This window comes from Capsicum annuum, chromosome 10 (genome assembly GCF_002878395.1).
Source record: "Capsicum annuum cultivar UCD-10X-F1 chromosome 10, UCD10Xv1.1, whole genome shotgun sequence".
Lineage (NCBI taxonomy): Eukaryota > Viridiplantae > Streptophyta > Magnoliopsida > Solanales > Solanaceae > Capsicum > Capsicum annuum.
This window is the reverse complement of record NC_061120.1, coordinates 213,171,411-213,197,550: the sequence shown is the minus strand read 5'-3', so window position 1 is coordinate 213,197,550 and position 26,140 is coordinate 213,171,411. Positions and strand designations below refer to the sequence as shown.

Below are 26,140 nucleotides of genomic sequence, written 5' to 3'. Positions count from 1 at the left end.
GAAGAAGAAGAACAAGAACAAGAATAAAAAAAGAATGAAAAAAAAAAGAAATGGAAGAAGATAATAGCCAATAAGAAGGTGGAAAAGTAGCAGCTGCATAAGTAGAAGAAGAAGAAGAAGAAGCAACAGATGAACAAGAAGGTGAGGAAAAAAAAATTGATGAAGAATAAGCTGACAAAGAAAAAGTTGAGAAAGAAGCAGCAGGTGAACAAAAAGAAGATGCTGAGGAAAAAATAGTTGTTGCAGGTGAAGAAAGAAAAGAAGCTATGGAAGAAAAGGAAACTAAAGAAGCACCAGCTACTACAGATGCTGAAAAAAGAAGAAAAAGAAGAAGGTGAGAATGAAGAAGCAATTGCAGCTGTTGAGAAAAAAGGAGCTGAAGCTGACCAAAAAGATGTGGTCATGGATAATGTTGATGAAATCAACAGTAACATTTGTGTTGATGAGGAACTTAGGGATAAAGACATTTGAATCCTAAGTCGTTTAATGTGTTGTTGAATGATGAGTTGTTAGGATATGACAATTTTTTTAGTTTCACAAATATGAAGGTTGTAGGATCTGGTGGTAGGATATGACAATTATTCTTTTATTTTATGAAATTTGTTATGATTCTGCACTGAATCTACTTCTATCAAACTGATTTGTTGCATGGAATTTGAATATGCAGGGTGTGGTCATAGTTGGTACTGTCTATACTTGATATCATAGAATACATACTTAATCTTTCATATACTGTATGCATAGTCTATCATTACCATGCTGGTCGAATTAAAGTTGACGTGTTGTTTAATCGACTATATGATTCAATCAAAAATCATATTAACATTATAGAAAAATAGAAGTATTATTATTTATTAAATATCACTACATCCATGTTACACTTTTCTAAAGAACAAATACTAGCATTATAGCACATAACATCATTTTTAGGACATTCTCCCTTTCTTCGGCCAAAATTATTTTTTCTTTTAGTTGATCCCTCTTTATTTGGGTGTCATGTAGCAATAATTTAAAGAGATCCCTCTATTCTTCGGCTTCATTGAACAAATTCATGAGGAAATCTATATTTTCTTCGCATTGTTGGAGCCTTTGTAGTAGAATAAATTTTGTCAAGCTTTGAAAATTAGATGTCTCTAGTCCCGGACTCAACGTTTATGAACTGGTTGAAGGTTATAGCTCATCAATCCATTTAAAAAATGGGCATGCGTCACTATCCTAGGTAAAAAAAAATAATTACATAACGATTAAATGAACTTTAAAAAAAAAAACACAGCTCACCTTCGCAATTGCACAATTATAAAATTTGCGACCTAGATTTGAATTCGTGCGTGACGTCCTCAAGACAGCCGCATTCCACAATGACAAATTAGAGTATTTTTTGAATTGTATGTTTGAGATGCTTGCGACATTGTAGAATTTTTAAAGACAAAACAAAGTGGATGAAATAAAATAATGAGGGATGGACACCTTATATATGAAATAAAAATGAAGTGTTAACGCTGATGGCTTACAAAAATAGCTATTTATTATCGTTGGAAAAGTAATTTTTCTTTTTTGAACTAGTGGTGACACTTAATAGACTGTCGTAGATCATGACCTATGTCAGCCATCAATTTGTCTGATCTACCGTAGACTTACACCTTTAGTAGTGCATCGATTGATATCCTGATTATGCGTAGACTACGGCGATCTATGTACACTTCTATAGACCATCACTTGGATGTAGTTAAAAAATAAAAAATAAATTAAGAATGATTTAAATAGATAATCACATGTTTTGGGATTGGTGAAAGAAAATAATTAAATTAAAAATGATTTAAATAGATTATCTTGAACTATTGGTGACCCTTATAGACTCCCATCGATGTTGACCCATGTCAAATTCATGTAAAAAATATACTTGTACTCTGTAGGTCCATTGATTAGTCTGATCTACCATAGACTTACACCTTTAGCAGTGCATCAATTGATATCATGATTATACGTAGACCACGGTGATCTATGTATACTGCTATAGACCATCACTTGAATGTAGTTAAAAAATGAATAAATAAATTAAAAATAATTGTAGTGTGGATTCTACACATGTGAAGGAGTGTAAACAAGTCACATAATCATATTAGAACTAAAACTAATTAGGGGGGTGAATTAAGGAGTGTATGGATAGGTAGTGGTTGAATGTTCAATATCTTAAGAGTAATATTTGTCAGAGCACAAGTTTGTTTTGAGGATATGTATTGTATTTGATGACTACACATTCCACATACTCCTTCCATCACCACCCCTAAATCAAAAGAGTGTGTGGAATTGATTGTGGTAGAACAATCATCATCCTCAATACAATATATATCCTCAATACATACTTGTGCTTTGACAAACATTACTCTTAGGATATTGAACATTCAACCACAACCCATCCCCACACTCCATAATCCCCCCCCCCCCATTTGTTTTAGCTAAAATATGATTTTGTGACTTTTTTACACTCCTTCACATGTGTATAAATCCACACTGCATTTATTTTTAATTTATTTATTCATTTTTTAACTACATTCAAGAGATTGTCTTTAGCATTGTACATAGATCACCGTGGTCTACGCATAATCATGATATCAATCGATACTAAATGTGTAAGTCTACGGTAGACCAGACTAATCGATAACGGACATAGGTCATGATCTACGACGGTCTATTAAGTGTCATCACCAGTCCAAGATTATCTATTTAAATCTTTTTTAATTAAATTATTTACTTCCACCAGCCCCAAAATAGGTGATGATCTATTTAAATCATTTTTACTTTAATTATTTTCTTCCACCAGCCACAAAACAAGTCATTATTTATTTAAATTTATTTTTAATTTAATTATTTTCTTTCACCAGTCCAAAAACATGTGATTGTCTATTTAAAACATTGTTAATTTAATTATTCTCCTCCACCAGCCTCAAAACACGTGATAATTTGTTTAAATCTTTTTGAATTCAATTATTTTCTTCCACCAGCCCCAAAATATGCTATTATTTGTTTTAATTTAATTGATGACCTATCGATTCATATGATCTACGATCGACTGATATGTCCAGTCGAGGAAGGACTGAGTATACGATTGATGATAGACTATATATTACTTTTTACTCTTCTGGAAATTATTCAGCGTAAGCTACAGCACTATAAATTGAACAAGACATACATATTTGATTCAAGTTTTTTCTGTACAGAAGAATACTGCCACATAAAAAAATAAGGGATCACAATAAAGATGGTAAACATAATGTTCAAACAAACTGAAACATACGTATATTAAACTTGTTCATTTCATTACATAATAAAATTTACAGCAAAAAGGGAAAAATAGAAGAAACTTTCTTCTAACAAAATCCTACTAAGAAAGCATTGAACAAACCAAAAAAACTTAAAAACATAAACTAAAATAAAAAGTAAACTAAATTATGGGAATGGTGGAGGTGATGTAGTCATTGCTGTCCATTCCAAGATGCTCCAGAATTGCTCGGAGGAAACGAGTAATTTGTTGGAGCTCACACTCCAAGTACCATCGATCTCCTCCCAGGCCGTAGAAAAGACGGTCAAAGTTGTTTCAAAACAGCAGTAGATCATAGGTACGAGGGGGAACTCGTCTGATTGGGAGAATGGGAATTCTGGGACAAGACATTATTTTGGATTTGGGTGAAGAAGAAGAAGAACAAGAAGAAGTGGGTTTCTGATATATTGGGTTTAGGAAATAGAAGTTGTACTTATAGACCTATAGATGGAGTCCTTTCATTTATCCACCCAATGGTCAATTGACGTGTGTGAGAAGATAAAATACTTGATTTGTGTATACCAGTTATTTTTCTCATGAACAGACGTTTTTGTAGCTTTTCATTAAATGGGAACGGGGAAACAATGATTCATTACATCGATTGGAGAGATTCTGAAGTAAAATGACCAAGATAGATTGTTTGATAAGCAATAATATAACCAATACTCAATATTTTATAGACCTTATGAAATATACACCGTAGACTTTACATAGTATATCATAGACAACGCATTAAGTCAATTACAACTGAATGTTAAAATCTACAGAAATGCACATTTAGCCACCAAAACTTTAGCTTTTCAACTGAAGCTAAAAAAAAAAACTATCTACCATTTGTTGGTCATTCTACACGTGATTCTTTTTTGCTTAAATTTCTTGCACATTGAACACCTATTCCTCTTTTTGGACTTGATTGTTTCACCGATGCCCTTAGTGCATTTGAATTTCTTCCTTTCGAGTTTAGGATCATAGGGGGTGGACAAATTTTAGTGTCTAGAAATTCCTGTGGCACAGTCCATTTGTCCTCCGGAGGGACAACGTTAATTACTTTCGAGTATGCCAGGAGGTAACTTTCAGCTTTATAAATTGGCGAAGAGTACTCGTAGATGGAGTTACCATAACCTTCACAATTGTCATACTTTGCTTGCAAAGCTGTCATCGCATGTTCGCATGATATTTTCACCAAGTCAAATTTCCAATAAGAACAACTCCTCTCCAAGACATTGACCTTGGCAGTAATGCCATTATCGAACACCGTGTACTGTTCGAGAACCCCGTTTGGATTACTTACATACAAGGAATCGCTCACACTATTATTATCCATTAGTATCCTTTCCGCATAAGACACAAATTTGCTTTCTTTACCATCGATAAAGGCATACCGCTCCCTAAACTTTTCATAAAATTTCCTAGGAATCGAATTGAATATGTACGACGCGGGGTACTCCCATTCATCCATCAAAATTGAGTTAAGCGACTCGGCGATATTTGTGGTCATCACGTCTTACCTATTTCCCGAAAAGTGTGGTCTACTCCATTTTTCAAAACCAAGCATATTTTCAAGGACATGTGCTACCTTGGGGCAATTACTCTTCAATTCTACAAAATTATTGCTAAACTCATCTAAGGAATAAGCCTTTTCCGCGATGTAGAATAGATAAAAATGCTCTCTGCTCCTCGAGGGATACTTAAGCCACTTTAGTGCAAACTAAAAGGACTGGAGTTGTTGGATGTTGCTTAATCCTGCTATAACTTAACAACCAAAAAGCTCTACGTCAAACTTCAGCCTCTTCGAGTTAGCCATGGGGTAACAGTCTTTGGCGCCCCATACCATTACGACAGGAGTGGGTTTGCCCATTAGCCTACTTTTCCAAGAGGTGGCAGGAGCTCAACAACCTTAGCCCAAACCTACTTAAAAAACCTAAAGGATTGGCTCGGTTTGAAAGTAGACCTTGTAGAAAAGAAAATAGGAAAGGTAGCCATATCCTAGCTATCATCAAGGCAGTTCCACTATAAAGCCTACCGGCCGGCCCAAAAGTCCTTAAGAACGAGAAAGTCGACTAAAAGGCTATTTCATAACTGACTCTTGTTGCCGATTAAGGGGGCGTTTAGCCACTGTAAAGAGATGGAGCTTGGCTGGTACCAGTCCCTAAAAGAGTTTTCTTCAAGCGAGTGGTCTTTCTATCTTTTTGGGTTGCATTCCCAAGGCAATGCTTTTTGTAGATTGAGATGGATTGATCTTTCTATCATGCCGAGTGTTGATTTATGCAAAGATTTTCAGCGATATGCCTCATGGAAACTCCATGATATGCACGACTGTATACATGGTAGAAGACATTGGCAATGCTAATATGTTTTTCGAAGATAACACATAGATTTGGTTCATCTTCTACTATAGACTTCATCTTCTCAAAGAAGAAGGTCCAAGAGGCATCGTTCTCTTTATCCACGACGCAAAAAGCAATCGAAAAGATATAATTTTCAGTGTCCTATGCAACGGCACTTAGCAGAACGCCCCCATATTTGCCATACAAATATGTTTCATCGATGGTAATTACCTTTCTCATGTGGGCATATTCCCGTATGCAAGCTCCAAATGCTAAGAAGTAGTAAACGAATGATCCATCAATCCAATTTACCATGATAGAGTAAAAAGACTCGGGATTCAATAACTCCACCATGTGGAAAAAAGCCGGCAAGCAAGCATATCCTTGCTCCGGTGTCTTGCGAATGATGTTCTTCGTAGTTACACTTTCTTTCCAATACATCCAATATCTTGCATTGCAACGCAACTCCTTAAACATAATTCTTTGAATTTCTCTTATTCTTGGACCCTTACTATCCCAAAAATGATTTACTCATGCTGAAGCAATCAATTTGGAAGAGAAATTTTTGTGCCTTCGAGGGGCATTTTCAACACCGTACGTGTGCAACTCGACATATTTGTATATAAGAAATTTGTCCAAGGTGTCATACTTTTTTGCCCGCAACAATCATCCACAACCACGAGATAAGAATTTAACCTTAATCAATTTTGTGCAGCTCTTCTCCATATAATAATCAAAAGACTACCTCGTCATTACTGCATCTAGTAGCATTTTCAGCTCTTTCTTATCGGCGAATATTTGACCACAATAGAATTGGTTCCGTTAGTGAATGAGTATCATGGTTGTGATCCCATTCCACGGTCTTCTTCATCATCTTGCGAAGTTGATAAAAAGTCTTCCATATGCATAGAATCATCTTTCATATTAATTGGATGATCGTCATCATTCTCGTAATCATTCAAATCATCATCAATCAAATCATCGTCGACTGTCGGGTGCCGCGGTGGGGGTGATGGTGAATTCAGCGGTCCTTCAAAGAATCTTTCAACCACATATATCCTCAAAATAGGCCTAAATCCATCTACATCAGCATCCATTATGTACGTCCGCATACGTACATCATTATTTATGATCGTAGGATTCATTTTTTCCCTCGAATACATTAGATAACTAATCATTATATTGCTTGGCATACAATCTAGATCCCCGCTCTGCATTACTCTTGCAACGAATTCATCATACGAACTGTTGAAGTAAACAGGAATGGGAATTGTCACCTTGGTAAATGATCTCCATTTCCAAAATTTAGGAGTCTCCACCCATTCTCCTATGAAATCACCAGAAACCAGAAAAAGCTCTACAATAGATATCCTATAATTAAGCTTTTGCCGATGGTAGTTATGCTTAGGGTCTATGTCGAGATGTATACACGATCGATGACTGACGATAATAGGTCGATGGCTGCGCAGATATTCATACAAAAAATTGAAATTGTAAATATTGCTTCTAATTAATGATTGTTGGGTTTATAGAATAGATAAATGAACTTGGAGTCGTCTGAGCTGCTGTAATGAACTTTCTAAAGTGGTTTTGAGTAATGTGAGTGATTTAAAACTTTTTAACAATGGTGAAAAGTGTGTTTGAGAAGATAGGAAACAAATGGGGTAACAATGGATGCAATGGACAAGCTTATGATGTTTGTGGACTTATTTACAGCTGATCGCCGAAAAATAATGCCAGAAAAGTGGCCGAAATCAGAGCTTTTTGGAGGGAAAAATAACCACCTTCCATTTTTAGCTTTTGGAATTATTTTTAAAATATATTTTTGGAAAACCTAGATATTTTGGTATATATAATGGTGGATGATGAAATGGGTTGAAGTGTATTATTAGAAACTTGTGGGTGAATTTATTAAGTTGGAAGTATTGGGTTAAAGTGAATTATTATAAAAGTTGTAGCTAAAATTGTTAAGTTGGAAAAATTGGTAGTGAGGTGGAATTAAGTGGGTATATGGCCAATTTTTTCTAACTTTTGGAAATTTGACAAAATAGTTTTGAAAAAGAGTCTTTTTGGCATACTTGCCCCAAAAAGTGACCCAAAACCTAATCAGTTGCCAATCCTTCATTTGCACCTGATTGGCGGTAAGCTTTAATTAGGGACTTGTTATAGTTGGCCATGACTTGCTTCTCCCCTGTAATTGCTGCAACCCGAGGAGAAAACAAGATACATATCTTACTTCTACTGATGGTGATTTTCAGAGAAGAAAGTAAAACGAAGATTGCTTTACTCCTATACAAATTTCATCAAAGCATGGCATTTCAATAATTTAAACTTATGACAAGGCCATTCTAATGGAGTTTATTATCTGTTCAACCACCGTTTCAGCCTTGGCATAAGCATCTTGTCCTCTGGATTCCATCCTGGCTAAGAGAAGGGACATCGCTCTATCAGATATGACAAGTAGAGGAATGATGGATAACATGGCAAGCGTGAGAATCCAGCCTTTGGTAAATGAAATGATAAAGCCCCCAATGAATGTTGGTATTAGTTGTACAAATTTCCAAACCTGCCGCAGATAAGAAAGTAACATAAAGTATGGAAAGAGCAATTATGTCCTCATAAAGGATCTTTTATGCAAAAATCAAGTTATGTAGTGGCTTCACTAGGAAGGGATTTGTAGAGTTGCTTTACAACATGAGTAACTTCTCTCCCATTATGTCTTGTATAAGAATAGTGTCACCAGACATCCACCCAACCACCTCTCACGTATTTGTTTCCTTATCATAGAAAGCAATATATTGTTGCAAAATAGTTTTTAAATAGAGACTCCTTATTCAAGAAGCCTGTCTTTCACCGGAGATCATCCAACAAGAGACCTTTGAACAACACTCATTCATTTAAACTTCAATAATAATTCAAAAATAGCTATGCTTAGTAAAGGCAGAACACTCATCAGAATGAGAACTTACGATAAAACAAATTTCTGTGAGACCGACATGAGATTAGAAAATAATTAGAAGATCTCTATTTACAATTCAATTTGCAAACCATTTAGTATGCAAACCATCAAATAAGGAGTCATGCAACAGGAGTAATAACCTTTGGAAACTATACATGGAAGAATACATTATTTTGTCCATATTGAGTGCGACTCTAAGTTGTTAGTTACATTCACAAAAGGGGATGCACACATTCAACGATAGAGTCCAAATACAAGATATTTGTTGATGATTAAATACTTGGGCAAGTATGCCAAAACACCTCTTTTTCAAAACTATTTTACCAAATACCCACAAGTTCTTAAAAATTGGTCAAATACCCACATAATTCCACTTCACTTTTTCAACTTAACAATTTTCGCCCCAACTTTTATAATAATTCACTTTAACCCAATACTTTCAACTTAACAAATTTACCCATAAGTTTTTAATAATACACTTCAACCCACTCCATCATCCACCATTATACATACAAAAATATATAGGTTTTTCAAAAAAAATTTAAAAAAATCCAAATGCTAAAAATAGAAGGTGGTTATTTTTTCCTCCAAAAAGCTTCGATTCCGACCACTTTTCCGGTGTTATTTTCCGACGATCAGCTGTAAATCAGTCTACAAACATCATAAGCTTGTCCATTGCATCCATTGTTACCCCATTGGTTTCCTATCTTCTCAAACACACTTTCCACCATTGTTAAAAAGCTTTAAATCACTCACATTACTCAAAACCACTTTAGAAAATGCATTAGAGCAGCTCAGACGACTCCATGTTCATTTCTCTATTCCATAAACTCAATAATCATTTATTAGAAGCAATATTTGCAATTTTAAGTTTTTGTTCGGATATTTGCACAGCCATCTACCCGTCATCATCAGTCATCGACCGTGCATACATACCAACATAGACCCCAATCATAATCTACCATCAACCAAAGTTTAATTCTAAGATGTTTATTACTGAATTTGTTCTGGTTTCTGGCGAATTAATGGGAGAATGGGTGGAGACTCCTAAATGTTAGAAATGGAAATCATTTACTAAGGTGATAATTCCCATTCATGTTCGCCGCAACAGTTCATACGATGAATCAGTTACAAGCGTAATGCAGAGCGGGGATCTAGATTGTGCGTCGAGCGACGTGGTGATTAGTTATCTAATGCATTCTAGGGAAAAGGTGAATCCTACGATCATAAATAGTGATGTACGTGTGCTGACGTACATAATGGATGTTGATGATGCATCATTAGATCTCTTTGAGGATAAATATGGTTGAGAGGTACTTTTAAGGACCGTTGAATTCATCAGCACCCCCACCACGGTACCCGACAGTCAATGATGATTTGATCGATGATGATTTAAATAATTACGGGAACGATGGCGATAATACAATTAATATGGAAGATGATTCTATGAATATGGAAGACTTTTTATCAGACTTGCAAGATGATGAAGAAGACCGTGAAATGGGATCACAACCAGGATATTTCTGATAGTTGACTGTTATGAATGTGAGAATACATACATGCATAAGTAACTATAACTAAACTCGCAGTGATACTGACTACGGAGTCTGAATACTGGCAATATGAGTTTACTGATACTGAGATACTGATTGACTGAGTTTACTGATATTGATAGGTAAGTCACTAATAAGTGAGGTGCTGATACTGTATTACTGAATAAATGAATGAATATTTTTGATAGTTTGAATTATGAAGAACTGGCTTAATTGATTGTGCCTGGCAGTCCTAAAACTGAATACTGATAACATGAGTTTTGATAACTGATATAACTGATAACATGAGTTCTGATAACTGATATAACTGATAACATGAGTTTTGATAATTGATATAACTGATAACATGAGTGACTGTATCTGACAGTCCTGAATCAGATGGAACTATCTGAGTTCCGTACTCGTACTAAGTTGACTATATCTGACAAACCTAAATCTAAAGAACTATCTAAGCTCTTTTACTGAGACTAGGTGACTGTATCTGACAGTCCTGAAATTTGTAACTAAACTGTGGGAAGGTAGTTGTTTAACCAACATGTCTCATGTGTGCTAATATAGCTGAGCTGGGGTCCAATCCTTGCCCTGATTGGAATGGTGTCAATACCACGCCACTAGTAAGGACAAGCTATGAGAACCCTCTACTGGCAGGTTCTCAAAATGAGAACAGTGGGAACCCTCTACTGGCAGGTAAGCCACCTCATCTACCCTCAACCTACGCTGACTACGTAGTTCTGTAATGCAAGGATCACTTTTAGGAATCACACCCTCTATTGGCAGGTGAGTTCCCATCCTTGGGTTCACTCGGTGCTAACTCCCACTCCCATCTGAATAGACACTGAACTGATTAAACTAAACTGAGCATGAACTACACTGAATTCATGATATTCCCCGTTGATTGATGAAATAGTACTGATATCTGACAACTGACTGAGTTTATGAGACTACTGAGATTAATGGGAATATTGAGGTTACTGAGATTATTGAGTACTGAGATCACTGAGATTACTGAGTTTTCCTGAGTCACATGACTGACTGAGTTTTATGGATCATGTATTGACTGAGGATATCGTGAATACATGACTTTGCTCTAGGCACACAACTATATTTTTTGGGTACAAGTACCCCCAGGACTCGATGGAAGGAAACTGATGCAACGTGACTTTCTTGAATACATGACCATCAATAATAATCCATAATAAATGAGTGAGGGATTTCATGAAGTACATAGTCATCATAATGTCTAACATAAATGGTAATGCTTGTAATCAAGTCATAAACCTCATGTTCTAATATCATGGGCATTCCGACAACATATACTTTTCATAACGATAGCATGGAAACCATCTAAACATAAGAGAATGGCAAGCATGTAACATTGAGTTCATATTATAATAATTGGGGGATAACTCATGTGATACTTCATAATCATGATCTTGTACATAACATGGAATGCATATAGACACACTATGAATCAATTCTCCAATCATCATGTACATTCCACTAACACATATATTGCACAACAATAACATGTGAGCCTTTTGAACATAATATACTAGCATTAACTTATCATATAGTTCATCCCTAAGCTATAATACATGATTTCTATTATTCTAGGCATTTTATCAAACACCTTACATGCACAATTTTTGGCATAGGTATACTTATCAATTTAACAATCTTAAGCCACCCAAATTCATGGATTTAAACTAACATGCTCACATACTTCATGAAAATACATCAAGATACCAAATAAAAATCATTAACATAAACATAATCACACCACAACAAGATAATCACAATTCATGATTTTTAAAGCATGATTCTTGAGCTCCATGGATGAACACTACGCATACCTTAGAAGATTATTTCTTGAAGGTTATTGAAGAAATCCTTAGGTTTGTTCTTAATTTCTTGGCTAGGGTTCTTGAACCTTTGAGAGAAAATATTTTGATTTGGAGAAATTGGATGAAAATGAAGTATTTTGGTTATTTAGGGTATAAATCCCTTTTTTGGATGGGTTTTAGGTCATGGTAAATGTCTAAGTTGCCCCTGAAATTTATAATACGGAGCTGAAACGCCAAAAAAAGATCCACCGTGACGTGCTGGATGACCCATCTCTATACCCACCGTGACACAGTGTGATAGCGGTGAGCTATTGGAATTGACATTTGTCAATTTGGTCTTCATCACAACGCGGTGGCCTGTCAATCGGGAACACTGATAGAAAAAAGGCAATAATTTCTTCACCGGATGTCCGTTTTAGGCGAATTTGGTATCGACAAAAAGCTTATTCAATTCTATACAATTTGGTGGGTCTAAATCTACCAAAATACCACCTATAAACCAAGTTATGCTCATTCAAAAATGACCTATATGAAATCACAGACTAAAACTTGGTGGATTCAAAAGCTCTTAGCTTGGCTTACTCTAAGTGACTCTTATGGACATTCTTAACACATCATAATCTCTATTATCACTAGGATACTCATTGAAATTTATGTACTCAAACATGAATCACGGGATAGGAGGTTTCATACGTAGGAACAATGGTTCATTTTCTAGCTTAGAAATACACGGGGTATTACATCAACCTTCATATTTGTGAAATAAAAAAAATTGTCATATCCTAACAACTCGTCATTCAACAACACATTAAACGGCTTAGGATTCAAATGTATTTTTTCCTAAGTTCCTCATCAACACAAGTGTTACAGTTGATTTCATCAACAATGTCCATGACCACATCTTTTTGGTCAACTTCAGCTCTTTTTTTTCTCAACAGTTGTAGTTGCTTCTTCATTCTCACTTTCTTCTCCTTCTTTTTCAGCATCTACAGTAGTTGGTGCTTCTTTAGTTTCCTTTTCTTCCACATCTTCTTCTCTTTCTTCACCTGAAATAGTTGTTTCTTCCTCAGATTCTTCTTTTCGTTCACCTACTACTTCTTTCTCAACTTCATCTTTGTCAGCTTTGTCAGTTTCTTCTTTATTAGCTTTGTCTTTTTTCTCTCCTTCTTGTTCATCTGCTGCCACTTCTTCTTCTGCTTTTGCAGCTGCTACTTTTCAATCTTCTTCTTAGCTCTTATATTCTTCCATTTCTTCTTCTCCATCCTTCTTTTCTTTTTCTTTTTCCTTTTCTGCCACAACAGAGGCCAACTCATTTATTTTGCTCTTTTTTTCTCCTTCTTCATTTCTCTCTGATTCACGAAGGTCCACATGCACTGTATCATCATATTACAAAGTGTTACTAATATTTAAAGCTGAAAATTCATTAACAACATCAATTATTGAATGAAGTTACCTCGCTCGTATTGTCGCTCATTCTTTTCCTTTTTATTTATTCTTTTCTCTCTGATATAGGTAGCAATATCCAACACCGCTTCCTCAAGCGCATCAACACGCTTATGAAGATCCCCGGGGGATGAGGTTCCCACTGCATCTTTGGAGGTACTCAAAGAATCATCATTACCAACGCGTACTTCAATGGGGTTACCACCCAAATCCCCATCATCATCAATGTCCTCATTTGAAGTAAGGATAGTTACCCCTTCTAACTCTTTCTTCAAGCCATCGAGGACGTTATTCTCAACCTCGTCTGTATATGGATCAAACGTAATCATGTAATCTATCTTCGTCTCACAAACAGTAGGGATTAAGTATGGTTGCACATTCTACAAAATATCAATTAACGATTACATAACATTTGATACAACGGTAGTAGTATTGCATGATGTTGAGTGAATTTATGCATTCTAGTATTACTATTCTAGCTTATTTCGCCTTATTTTGAGGATGATTCTTATGCTATATGTGTTTATAATGATATAAATGATCATTCATTTGTCCAATTATATGTTTACAATGTTTAAGGGTGTTTCCACACAAGTTTTGATTCAATTCAGCCATTTAGAATTCAACCGAGAAAACTAGTGTGACTAGCTAGAGCCAGGTGTTTTTCTAGTCTATTGTGTTGAGTTCTAATGTGTTTTAATGAGTTACTAAGGTTGTTATTATGTGTTTATATGTAAAAAAAACACTTAATTATAATGTTCAAGGTTCAATTGGATCAGGAAAAGAGTGAAAACAATGAGTTAAAGCTCAATGTGAATTTAGCCTATGCTTAGCTCGTGTTTCTAGTTCATCGGTGAGGATGTTGTGTTGTTTTGAGATCTTAATTGATGTGTTTAATGATTTATGATGCTTATTTCATGGATTATTATAATATATTAAGGATATACAAGCTTCAAATTAAGTGGAAACAACTCAAGAAGGCTCGAAATGCTCAACAAAAGCACAAGATGCAAGTTGGACTCAATTTGGACCCCTGAAAAGTATTGGGCGAGTGTAGACTGTACAGGTGTCCAATGGAGTAGATAAAAATACTAAATGGATTCATAATAGGCCCAAATGTTTGTAAATATGGCGCATGTAGCTTAATTTGGGGTTTAAGGAGGACCCGCAATGCTTTGAAATCACGAACAACTACTGGAATTTGATAGATTTTTTGACAATTGTGAACTTGCATGTATCCGTGTCGCGCCGATGCCCAAAATAGGGATAATTCTGCCCAGTTGAAGTAAAACAACGTGGAAACCCAATCCAAGTCGGTTTATGACTTGTACATTACAAATATAAGTCCCAAATTCTATTTTAATCATCTTGGGACATCTTGGAACACCCTAGATCACTTGGGACATCATTGGAGGCTACCACAACTTCCTTTTAAGTTTTATCATTCTTTAATTTAGTTTTTTTTATGGTTTGTATCATCATTCCAAGGGATTGGATGATGAATATTTCCATTAAAGGCTAAAACCCTCTTTTCGGGGTTAAGGCCAAGATCATGAATACTTTTGTTTTGAATTAAGTTTGTTAAATTGCTTATCATTATGGTTGCTTGTTTATTCTTGTTTTAATTATTGTAAGGATTAGCTACCCTTAGAATATATTTATTGTAGACTTTTTGATCTCGGGAGGGGGAATAGGGAGATAGAACATGGGAATAAACAAAGTTAGGGTTTTTATTCTTTTATAAAATAAAAAATGGAACTTAGCACCTAGGACAGGGATGTACTTAGGAACCTTACTTGATTCACACGTAGGATGATAGCTTTAAAACACTTAGGGGTCGTTTGGTAGAGTGTATTGAAAAATATAATGCATGCATTAGTTAATGTGTATTATTAACACCTTGTTTGGTACGTTTTTTTCTCTATGTATAACTAATGCAAGCATTAGTTATACACTCTATTTTGTATTAAAGTGTGTATTCGCAATACACTCCATTTTCTATGTATTAGAAATACAAAGACTTTTAACACATGTATTAACTTATTAAATGACCTTAATACCCCTCAATTTTCCTCTCAAAATATTCACAATTTCTTTTCCCGCCATTTTAATTTTCAACCTCAAAACATTTCACAATTTTTTCTCGCCATTTTAATTTTCAACATCAAAAATTTCACAATTTCTTTTCCCAAAATTTTAATTTACAACAATGGATAGTTGATTTAAATAATCACAACATATTTTTTCTTTCCTTTGAGAGTCTTTAAAAAGATTAAAATGAATTCTTGAGACTATTCGTTAATTTTACATCTTGTATTTTATTTTTTTCGACTACGTTAATCCGTCGGCATAACATTTCATGTGCAAAGACAAAGGTCTTGCAATTGATCCAAAATCTCTATATACTAGTTAAACAATATTAATTATATTTGAGATGACAAAAAAAGTGTATAAAGTCAAAGAAGGGTATTTTTGTAAACAAACACGTTTTTTATAGAAATTATGTAAGATATATTATTTCTTATACATCAAACCAAACAATGTATAAGAAATAATACATGCATAATTAATACAAGCATAACTAATACAAGCATTACTAATACACTATATTTGCATTATTCTTATACACTCTACCAAACGACCCCTTAATTTGATTATTGCATCCCCGCTCAATGATGTAGTTGTAATATCCAAATTAGGTAAAAGGTTAGAGGTCGGGAGACCATAATCATGCAATTAACCCTACAAATTAACAACCAAGATAAGCAAGTTAACGAATGATATTCAATAACGTAGTATGATTGTTCGTAAGCCTTAACCCTGGGATTCTATCCATTGATTGTCCAAAGTTATTTACTTTTCTGCATTAGTTTAGTTTATTTTTAGTTTACATTCTAAAACACTATTTGCTACCTTCCTCAATTGGTTAAACTAGAAGTAGATAGGCGGCGAACGCAAGTCCCTGAGAGATCGATACTTGGGCTTTCTTGAAGCCACTATATTACTTGATAAGACCATGTACACTTGTCCGTACGCTTGGGCGTTGTCATTGCATAATAGAAAATAAGTTCATACCTCGATAACTTTTACTTTATACTTGAATGGATCGCCTTCAATTATCTTGTCATGGTGTGACATCTGAGGATGCGGGGAATGAGAAAGGGCTCATCCATTGATTTTCCAGCAAATTCTTCAAGATAAGGAAAGACCTCATAGATCCAATCTGTAAGCAGTGCAGTAGTGAAAAAAATAACTCAAAGTTTATGACAGAGTTTAAATAAAATGAGAATCTACGATAAACTCACTAAAGGATTTATGGTAGATACCATGAATGCCCAGGGAAATACGAATAGAGCATAGGATGCCTTCTGCTTCTCATCAAATACTTTCTTCTTCTTCTTCAGGTCACTTTTCTTCTTCAGATAGTCCATGATCAGTTGAAATGTATCTTTTCCCCACAGATATTTCTCGAAGAAACTCAAAAAATCAACCATTCTAATCAGTTTTGTCTCGAAAACCTTCGTCGAATCTTTTGCAAGCAACATGGTGTGCAAGAACCACAGTAGACAGCACTTGAACTTCTGGTCCTCGTTCAGCTTATTTCCTCTGATCAAGTGTAACAAGTTGACCATTGTGATGTTTTTATTTTTCGTCACCTTAAAACAAAAATTGTCCCCCTTTGCTAACACCTTCTTCATTTTTTATTCACTGGGTATGGTGAGCAATTCAGCCCCGTGATCAAACAAAACTCTTTCAAGCCAAAATAGGAGGCTTGTTGTTAATGCAGAACCACATCCCATGACGCATTTTATCGTTGTTGATGCGTTGCAACAGTAAATAATGGACCAACTGCCCATTGAACTTGAGATGTTCCGGCAGATTTCTCAGGTGTCCGAAACAGGACCGCTTGAATCTTTTCTTCAATTCTTGGTCAACAAAAACTTGCTTAAATTCTCGATAAGCACCATTCTTGATCTGACTGATATATTTGCCGGGAAAGATTCGACCTCATCAATTATCGTTCAAAGGTCATACCGCTCTACGAAAATGCACCTTGAAAGATATGGCACGGACAAGGGATCATTATCCCCATCATCACTATTTCTCTCACTTCCCTCGCTCTCTTCACTGTCAACACTAACACTCCACCTGGAAACATCTTCACTAGACTCGACGTAGTCGCTTATCTCCTTTAACTCCGAATCTGATTCGGACACCGACTCTTCAATTTTCTTTCTTTTTGACATATTTTCAACTGCCTCAACTTTTCTTTTTCTACTGCTACCAGCAGAATCAGAAGCGGTACCGGCTTTGAGTTTAGGAATGATTTTTTTTTACCCATTTTTAATATAATCTACACCTGAAGAACAAATCTCCCATTTTCAGTTCATAGACCACAAGTCTATCAAGAAAAATAACTCAATGCTCAAATGAAATCACCCCCCCCCCTCCTAAAAAAAAAATTAATAAACAACCCACCATTAAACAATTTACCACACAAGCATACAATAATTGAACCAAAATCCAACATGCAATATCAAAACACAACAATTGCTAAAAATCAAATTAGTGCACCTAATCAAACTAATTATCTATTAATATTTCAATTTTCACTATTTCAACAATCATGTTTTAAAAGAATTTCATACGTCTGAGAATTGATTTCAATCTAGGGCATTCTTATTTCATAGACCACGGGTCTACGGATAGACCGCGGGTCTACGGACAAAAACAGGTCACTGTTCAGATTACAATGTTAAAATAACTCTTCAAATAGCAATTATCCCACCATTCAACACTTCATTGCTAAAAAAAACCACGACTAAATCAAAACACCTAATTCGAAAAAAAAAATCTTACATCACTACGAATCGATTAGCAAAGAAAACCATTTAAATGGATCTAGAAATGATCGAAACTTGATTTTAACTAACCTTGTGAAGCAACAACGACCCCTTAGCAGCTGGAGAAGAAGACGAAACGAAAATGGCGTTTTTGGGAGAACAAGTTTCAAAAGCGGAAGTTGGGAATTGAAGAGGAGAGAGAGGGTTTTTTCTTATATTGGAATAAGTGGAGGGTGTTAGGTGTAATATATTAAAGTTGTGAAGTTGTAAAAATGATGAATTGGTCCCTTGGCCCACGTGTGGACCCCACTTTTTCTATTTTTTCCCACTTTTTACACCCTGAACCTAAAAAATAAATCAAAAAAAAAATTAAGTGGTCATTCGGTAGATTAGTTTTGAAAGGTGCCTTCTTTGCCAATTATTCCCTAAATACTTACTGAGCTTGCTGACGTACAAGTCTGGTCATTGTTCTTCTCAAGTGAATCGAATTCTTGGCTAAAGATTGGTCCTTGAATATGGTGCTGAATTGTCCAGGAAGTGTATCGTATTTAGGTTCATTAAACTTAGACACTAGTCTTTTTGTACGACATGGTCAATTTTTTAGTATAGAAGAAGTCTTTCCTTCTTTCATGTACAGTAGCTTGCTTTGTTTGGCTTGCAGCTAAAGAGGCATTGCTGTCATCTACCATGTCAAAAACGCGAGGCATTGCTGTCATCTACCATGTCAAAAACGCTTTAAAGTCGTGCACTTGATTTAATTTATGAATGAATAAGTTAATTTCAACATGTCTCTTGAAGAAAGATGTGATATTAAGTAATCATCATGCCAATATAACGCTGTCTTTTTATTCTCATATTGTATCAAGAACTAATATCAGTGGACCCTTTCTTAGTTCAAGATTTATTTTAAGCCAAGAACTCACCGTGTCACTAAAATGAGAAGCACCTTTAGCAATACATAATCAAATTAAAAATGTACTGCAATCGAGTTCGACCACATCAAATATCACGATTGGAACTGAAGTGGCACTGGCAACACAACTTTATTTGAGTATCTCACCAATTCATGCATATATAAGATCTAATCAATGTCCTAACCAAATAAGATGTCTTAAAAATATCTACTTCGATACACCTGTACCTGTAGGGCGCTTGATAATATCCTACAAGAAATAAAGAAAAAGAGGGTGTGAGAGGCTTACCAGGTATCGCCACCGATAATTATTCGTTTACTACAAAGGGTGATTCTGTTGGGTTCAAAATCGAGAGGGTCATGCGGAAGTTTATAATTTGCAAACTAATATGGTGGTAATTCAAATGACACAAAACTAAACTAAAAAAACATAATATTTTTTATATGGTTTGGCCAATCGGCCTACGTATTAAAAACTAGATCAAAAAAACATAAAAATGATGAGAGAAAATCTCTCCATAAACAAGACAAGAACTACATTATGGATTATATTGTGTTATCATATGAGAAGAGAGGGTTTTCTATGTATAGAGTTCCAAAATCTTTCCTCTTTATGAGATTACTTTTGTTTTCCTTCTAAAGTCAAATATGAAAAAATTTTATGGTATTACTTTTATTTTCCTTTTAAGAAAAATAAAACTTAAATTTAGTAAGAAAATCAGAACAAAAATCCTAACAGATTTTTGTAGGCATCACTCATCAACCACAATTACCAAAATCTCCAGTGTAGAAACATCAGAGTCTACACTATTTTCACTTATCAAAGCATAAAACAGAAATCCAGAGGCTTGAATAAAATACACAACACATTTATGTCCAAAGCTCACAAAATCTGTGTAATTCATTATATCGATCTGATTTGGATAAACGCACACAATTGTGTCATCCTCATACATGCTACAATAGTTTAGAGGATCAGCAAATAAGTAAAAATTGCGTCTAATTATTAAAATGTTTTCTGCTTCATGGTAATCTGATAATAGAAAATATGCTATACACTATGAATGGGCTTTAAACTTGTTTCATGTGAGGAAAATAGGAAGCTCGCTAATTGAGTTAGCGCTCCAGACCTTTAAATTTGTACTTAATCATCATTTCGAAGCAAACCTTTAATTTAATTAAGCCAAACTCATTACTTGAAACTCGAGCATATAACAAATTATCGAACATATAGTAAACATGGAAAAGAAAAATCTGAAATTTCTAATTTCGGCAGTTATGGACATTTTGAATAAACTGTATATACACAATTGTAAGGTTCATTTGTTTGAAATATCATGAATCAGAATTGAGTTTTATGTGTTAGGAACAAACGCAAGAGGAAAGTTAAAAAATTAAAATAACAGATAAACCGACAAAAACATAAACAAGAATAAAAATTCAAAGCAACAAACAAAAACGAAGAACAAAAGCTATGGAGATGTTCATGTTGAAAGCACACATTAAATAAAACAATGATGTGTCTGTATGAATAAGAGATAGGTAGAAAGAAACACGGAAAATCATCCATTTAACAATCAATATATTTATATAAAGGAAGAATATGAGATTGTTTATGTGGCATGCTTCTAAAGCTATCATTCTCATTTATTTTTTTTGTGGAATTTTTGAGCCTTTTCTTTCATTCTAGAGCCTTTTCTTTAATTTTAATTATTTTGTTGAGCTATAATTAAACATCAATTTCATAATTAATGAAAAAAACGTTGCCAACAATGACTATTATTGACATTAAAGTTCAGCGTTTATAGCTCAACATTTACAGCATGATAATAATCCATTACCTATTCTTTCAAATATAGTAACTTACATTTCATTTAAACTCATTAAGTCTCATAATTATTAAAAACTCTATTTAACCCATTGTAAATTGTAATCTTTTCTATATGGCTCAATTATTCCGAGAACCATAGCCTGTAATCTTCTTTTCTTTCTTTTTTTTCTTTTTATTTATGTGTTGTTTGATTAACTTACAAATAGTAGATGATGAGAAACAATTGTTTCGCAACCTATTTCTCTAAAATTTATTGATTTACTGTGAAAGTGTAGGTTTTTTGATAGTATATGGATAGCAAACAATAGAGAAATGGATAGTATTTACCAAACACCTCATTTTTTTCTACTTCTCATTCAATATTTTATTTATAATTTCATATTGTAAAATGTAAATAACCAGTTTGATGATTTTTAGGCTATACACTATGAATTTATAAAAGTAGGATAGTATGAGAAGTTTACTAAGCATTTCAGGGAGAAGCGGTGGAGGCGGAGGCGGAGGCGGAGGAAAAGTAGAAGCGGAAGAAGCACAAGCAAAAAGAAACAGGATGAGGAAACATAGAGAAGAAGAAAAAGAAGGTGGACCTGTTCTTTAAGAAGATTTTATGTTATGAATTTTAATAGAATTCGTAAGCTTAAGATTTATACTTTTATTCACCATATGCTTCTACATGTATGTAATTGTTCATATGAGTTATATCACATTTTATCTTCTCAATTTTCTTTTACATTTTGCTTATTATTGAAATAACATTTTGAATTTTAATTTTTTTAACTTGTAAGAGCAAGGTCAAATTCAAAGTCATGAAGTAGATCTACACAAAGAGAGTCTCAAAATCGAAAAATCAGTGAAATATTTTTATTTCTTTATAATTTTCTTCTTGATACTTTTTTTCAATTAATCTATAGTCATGCATCTTTTACTTTTTCCACATATAATTTGTCAATTTTTTGTTCTCAAAATTTTAAGCTATTTTACTTACCCACAATAACAAGTTTCTCTTTTGCACGTGTAGTATCTATTTTTTTTATTTTTATACATGTAATATAAAATATGTAGATATGTTTTACGATAGCGCAAATTATGAAACATTACAATTACAGAGGTGCACGAAATTAATAGTTGTAATAATATCAATCTCATAAAGAATGATTTTTTGTACGTCTAATGTTGGTGAATGAGGATCAACTCTCTTTGCTCAAATATATTGCAATCTATATATAATATAAATGAAGGCTACAGATAAGGTAATGTGGTACCTCCTCCGTTATATTTATCTTTTTTATCATTTTTTTGAATTTTTTTCTACTTTTTAAAATTTTATATCTTATTTTTATTTAATGTCTTTTGTTATGATAATAATAAATGACTATTATTAATACGCTCTCCTTATTCATGAACTAATTTATTGACATAAAATAGTTATGATTTTTCATCTTCTTCATCCGTAACAACTCTCAAATTAAGATTAGCAATTAATAAACATTAATAATAATGTCTTATAATTTCATTCCACATTCGTTGGTTTTGCTTAAATATTTTTTCATATATATCATATTGGAATTCAGTTTTGTAGTTGTAAGCTTATGTTTAAAAGCCTAATTTCTTCCTATGTAGTTGTAAGCTCATATTGTAAGTTTTTGTTTATTATGTATGTAAACTGCAAAGCATATGTTAATTGTTTATAAGTTGCTTAATTTATTTTTCGTAGTTGTCGCACCCCTATTTTTACTTCTTCCGACCCCGCTCGGGAATTGGTTTAGAGAAAATGAGTTTTTCCAATTAAAGTGACGTTTTAAAAAGGGATTATTTTATTTTACAGAGTCGCCACTTGGAATTAAGTTGTGGTATTCCAAGTCACCTTTTTGAATCCCTATTCAAAAGAAAATGACTCTTTCTTTTTGGTCTGCAAACTAGAAATCCGGATAAAGAATTCTGTTGACCGAGGGGAAGGTGTTAGGCATCCCTCGAGTCCCGTGGTTCTAGCACGGTCGCTTTAATGACTTGTGTCTGGCTTAAATGAATCTTTTGGATATATAATATTTGTTAGCCTAAAAGTGAGTTTTATCCCGCTTTTTATTATTTTTTGAATATATTTAAAACTATGCTGATGTGTGGCTTACCGATAGTAGTACTTTTCGTCCTTACCACGAGTTTTGAATATATTTCTTGCGCCCTTGAGGCCTTTATGGATCGTCCCATTTTTTTCTAAATCTAATTAAGCATCTAATAGGTTTAGAACCTACGCGATCCGATTCAATCGGCTTCAAATGATGTATTAAATTTTATTGTAACGAATAGTCGGTAGCAGGGCTTTCCAACTTCATTGTTAACCTTCACTTGGATATAATTTTAATTTTGTAGAGGCTAAGGAACTAATTCACTCTTTTATGAATCATTCTCTTGAATTGATTGTGCACATGATCTATATTTCTTTAGCCAACCATAGTTGTCTATACTACTGCCCGTTATATCATACTCCTAATGGTCCAATTAGATAACAAAAATAATGAAAATCTTAAGAGTAAAATACAACTTCATTCGTCATATTTCATGTATTCATCACTCGATTTATATGACGAATCTTATCAAGGTAATACAAACTTTAAATAAATACATCAAATAAAATAGTAAACAAAATTAGATGATATATTATAAAATAGCAGCCACAAATTCAAAAGATCACAAATTTGAACCAACCTAATTTAATAAATTATTTATAAACCCAATTTTTAGTATGAATTTACGGTTCATATGCCAACCGAATAACCTGAACTAAAACTGTAATGTAAGTGGAAATGAATTTCATGGTTGTTTTTAGGTTATAAAAAAACAAGAAGAGTGGTGAACTATGGCTAAAACAAAAATCTTCTGCACGACCCTTTTTCCTATAGTGCACGTGCACATTATGCATGGCTACATAGTAGGATGCTGTGTGTTTTCCTACTTTTATTTATTTTATTTATGTATCATTATTATTTTTATTTTATTTTTTTGGTAATGCATGGTCATTCATATATAATGCATGTTTCCTTTCTTTATGTATATGCACAGAATGTGTCAAAAGCTAAGAGAAGGAGTTATGGTGATGGCGTTTTCATGCTTTTGCTTTCTTTTTTTTTTAAGTGTTTTCCTTTTGTTATTTTCAGTCTTGTTTTTAATGTTATTGTCTAGTCTTCTCTTTTCTTCTTTGTTTTCTTGTTTTTCAATGTTTGTTTTTCTTCCTACTTTGCATTCTATGTGAGTGTCATGCATTTTCTTTTCTTTAAAAATTCTTTTATTTTTTTGCATGTATGCATGCATGCATCGTAAATTGTGGTTTATAACACGACTACATGCTAATCGTGTGATAATAAAATGCAATGCCACATCTTTTAACGCTAATCACTTTAACAAGTATCTCATTGAAAATTCAAAATTAATCTAATGAACTTCATTTTAGACCGGCAAACGAATTATAAATGACACGTAAAGCACGAATTATATATATAAAAGTAATAAACTAGGCACAATGAATAACATAAAAAGTCATTGAAATAACTTTATTCATGCTTTGATATTCACAACGAAACTTATAAAAATAATAGTAGAGGATTTGAATAAAACCTGTATGACAAACTAAATCAAAAGAGAAGCTTTTACGTCAAAATCGAAACACAAATGGAGATCCCAAACGACAAACTCGAATTCCATTTCCTCTTCTCCTTTGATTTTTCTTTCCTACTATTTTTCTTAAGTCTTTTTTCAAGTTTGTATCTATGTTCTTTCCTTTGTTTTTGTGTGTGTTTATATAGGGAGTGTGTATGTGTGTTTGTGTGGAAGAAAATGGAAAAAATTAGGTTTTGGGAGATAATGGGAAAGTTAGGGGAAATTAGGTTTTGGGATAATGGGGAAATTAGGTTTTGAGATAATGGAGAAATTAGGTTTTGGGATAATGTAGAAGTTAGGGGAAATTAGATAATTTAGAACTTTTTTTTTAATATTTTAAATAAAATAAAAATAATAAAATCTATTTGAAACTAACAAAATACAAGTTAAATAGATAGTCTTAAAAATATGATTAAGAAATATTAACATCACTAGATTAATTATTAAAAGTTAAAAGAAGAAAACAAATATAATTTTTATTATTTAAAAAAAAACTTATTTAAAAATGTGACTCTATTTTTGTAGTTTTTTTAAAAACTTTTAACAAACTTCGTAAAATAAGACAAACTCAAAATATCCAATTTAGACCCCCCAAAAAAAAAAATTAAATTAAATTAAGTTGAACACTAAAATGGTATAAAAAAACATTAGGTTTAGGTCAAAAATTAGGTGTTTACAGTAGCTATAGGTTTAATAGGGAGTAGGATTATGTGTTATATGCGGAAAGGAGAGAAGCAATTAATGGAAGAATTTGTGTGAGAATTATGTTTAGATTTTTTTTTTTCTATTATGGTATTCGAATCAACTTGCGCACACCTCGATTAATTTCAGAGAATACTTGCCACCTTAACATCAGGTCATGTTTTAATTATTTTCAATTATTTTATATTAAACAGAAATAGGATTACGTATGATGTGTAGGAAGACAGTGAAGCCAAAGGAAAAAATGTTGAGCTTCACTTTGCAAATAAAACATGACCTGAGGTTAAGGTGGCAAATATCCCGTGAAATCAATCGAGGTATACGCAGGTTGATTTATTTTCAATTATTTTATACTAAACAGAAATAGAATTATGTATTATGTGTAGGAAGACAGTGAAGTCAAAGAAAAGATTGTTGAGCTTCACTTTCCAAATGGATCTTATTTTTACATAAGGTTAGAAAACATTTTGGTTGGAAACTTTACACTTTTGAATTTCATAACTAATTTTATTATAAGTATTAAATTTTGATATTTTGTGGTATGTATTCTACATTTAGGAGTATGGTATGCATGTAATATATACCTCAATGTTAGATACATTGCTTCTAACTTATTTATACCCTCTCCAAATTCATATAAGCTTTTTCCTAATTCTTAATTGTTTAGGCTTTTTTTTTAATCAAGTATAATTTTTTTTTCAATTAGATTTGTTGAGAAATTATCACAATGTAATTTTAGAAGATCTTTCGATAC

The 26,140-nt window shown here is 33.4% G+C and overlaps 1 protein-coding gene across 8 annotated transcripts; it reads right to left on the bottom strand.

Annotated features, from left to right (window-relative positions):
- Nucleotides 1–12,614: 12,614 nt before the first annotated feature.
- Nucleotides 12,615–24,811, bottom strand: LOC107854546. Of its 8 annotated transcripts, none has more exons than XR_007045481.1 (7): nt 24,643–24,796; nt 18,727–19,452; nt 18,380–18,634; nt 16,772–17,805; nt 16,521–16,668; nt 13,456–13,749; nt 12,615–13,375 (listed from the first exon to the last, which is right to left on the bottom strand). XR_007045481.1 is itself a non-coding variant. In XM_016699554.2 (7 exons), the coding sequence occupies exons 5-7, from the start codon at nt 16,581–16,583 to the stop codon at nt 13,230–13,232; spliced, it is 579 nt and encodes a 192-aa protein (XP_016555040.2). In that variant the 5' UTR covers nt 16,584–16,668; nt 16,772–17,805; nt 18,380–18,634; nt 18,727–19,452; nt 24,643–24,783; the 3' UTR covers nt 12,615–13,229. The 8 variants fall into 8 exon arrangements, 5 of the variants coding, with proteins under 5 accessions (XP_016555040.2, XP_047253296.1, XP_016555042.2 ...); XM_016699554.2 differs by having other exon boundaries at nt 13,456–13,825; nt 24,643–24,783; XR_001670040.2 differs by having other exon boundaries at nt 18,380–19,452; nt 24,643–24,783.
- Between the last annotated feature and the right edge of the window lie 1,329 nt (nt 24,812–26,140).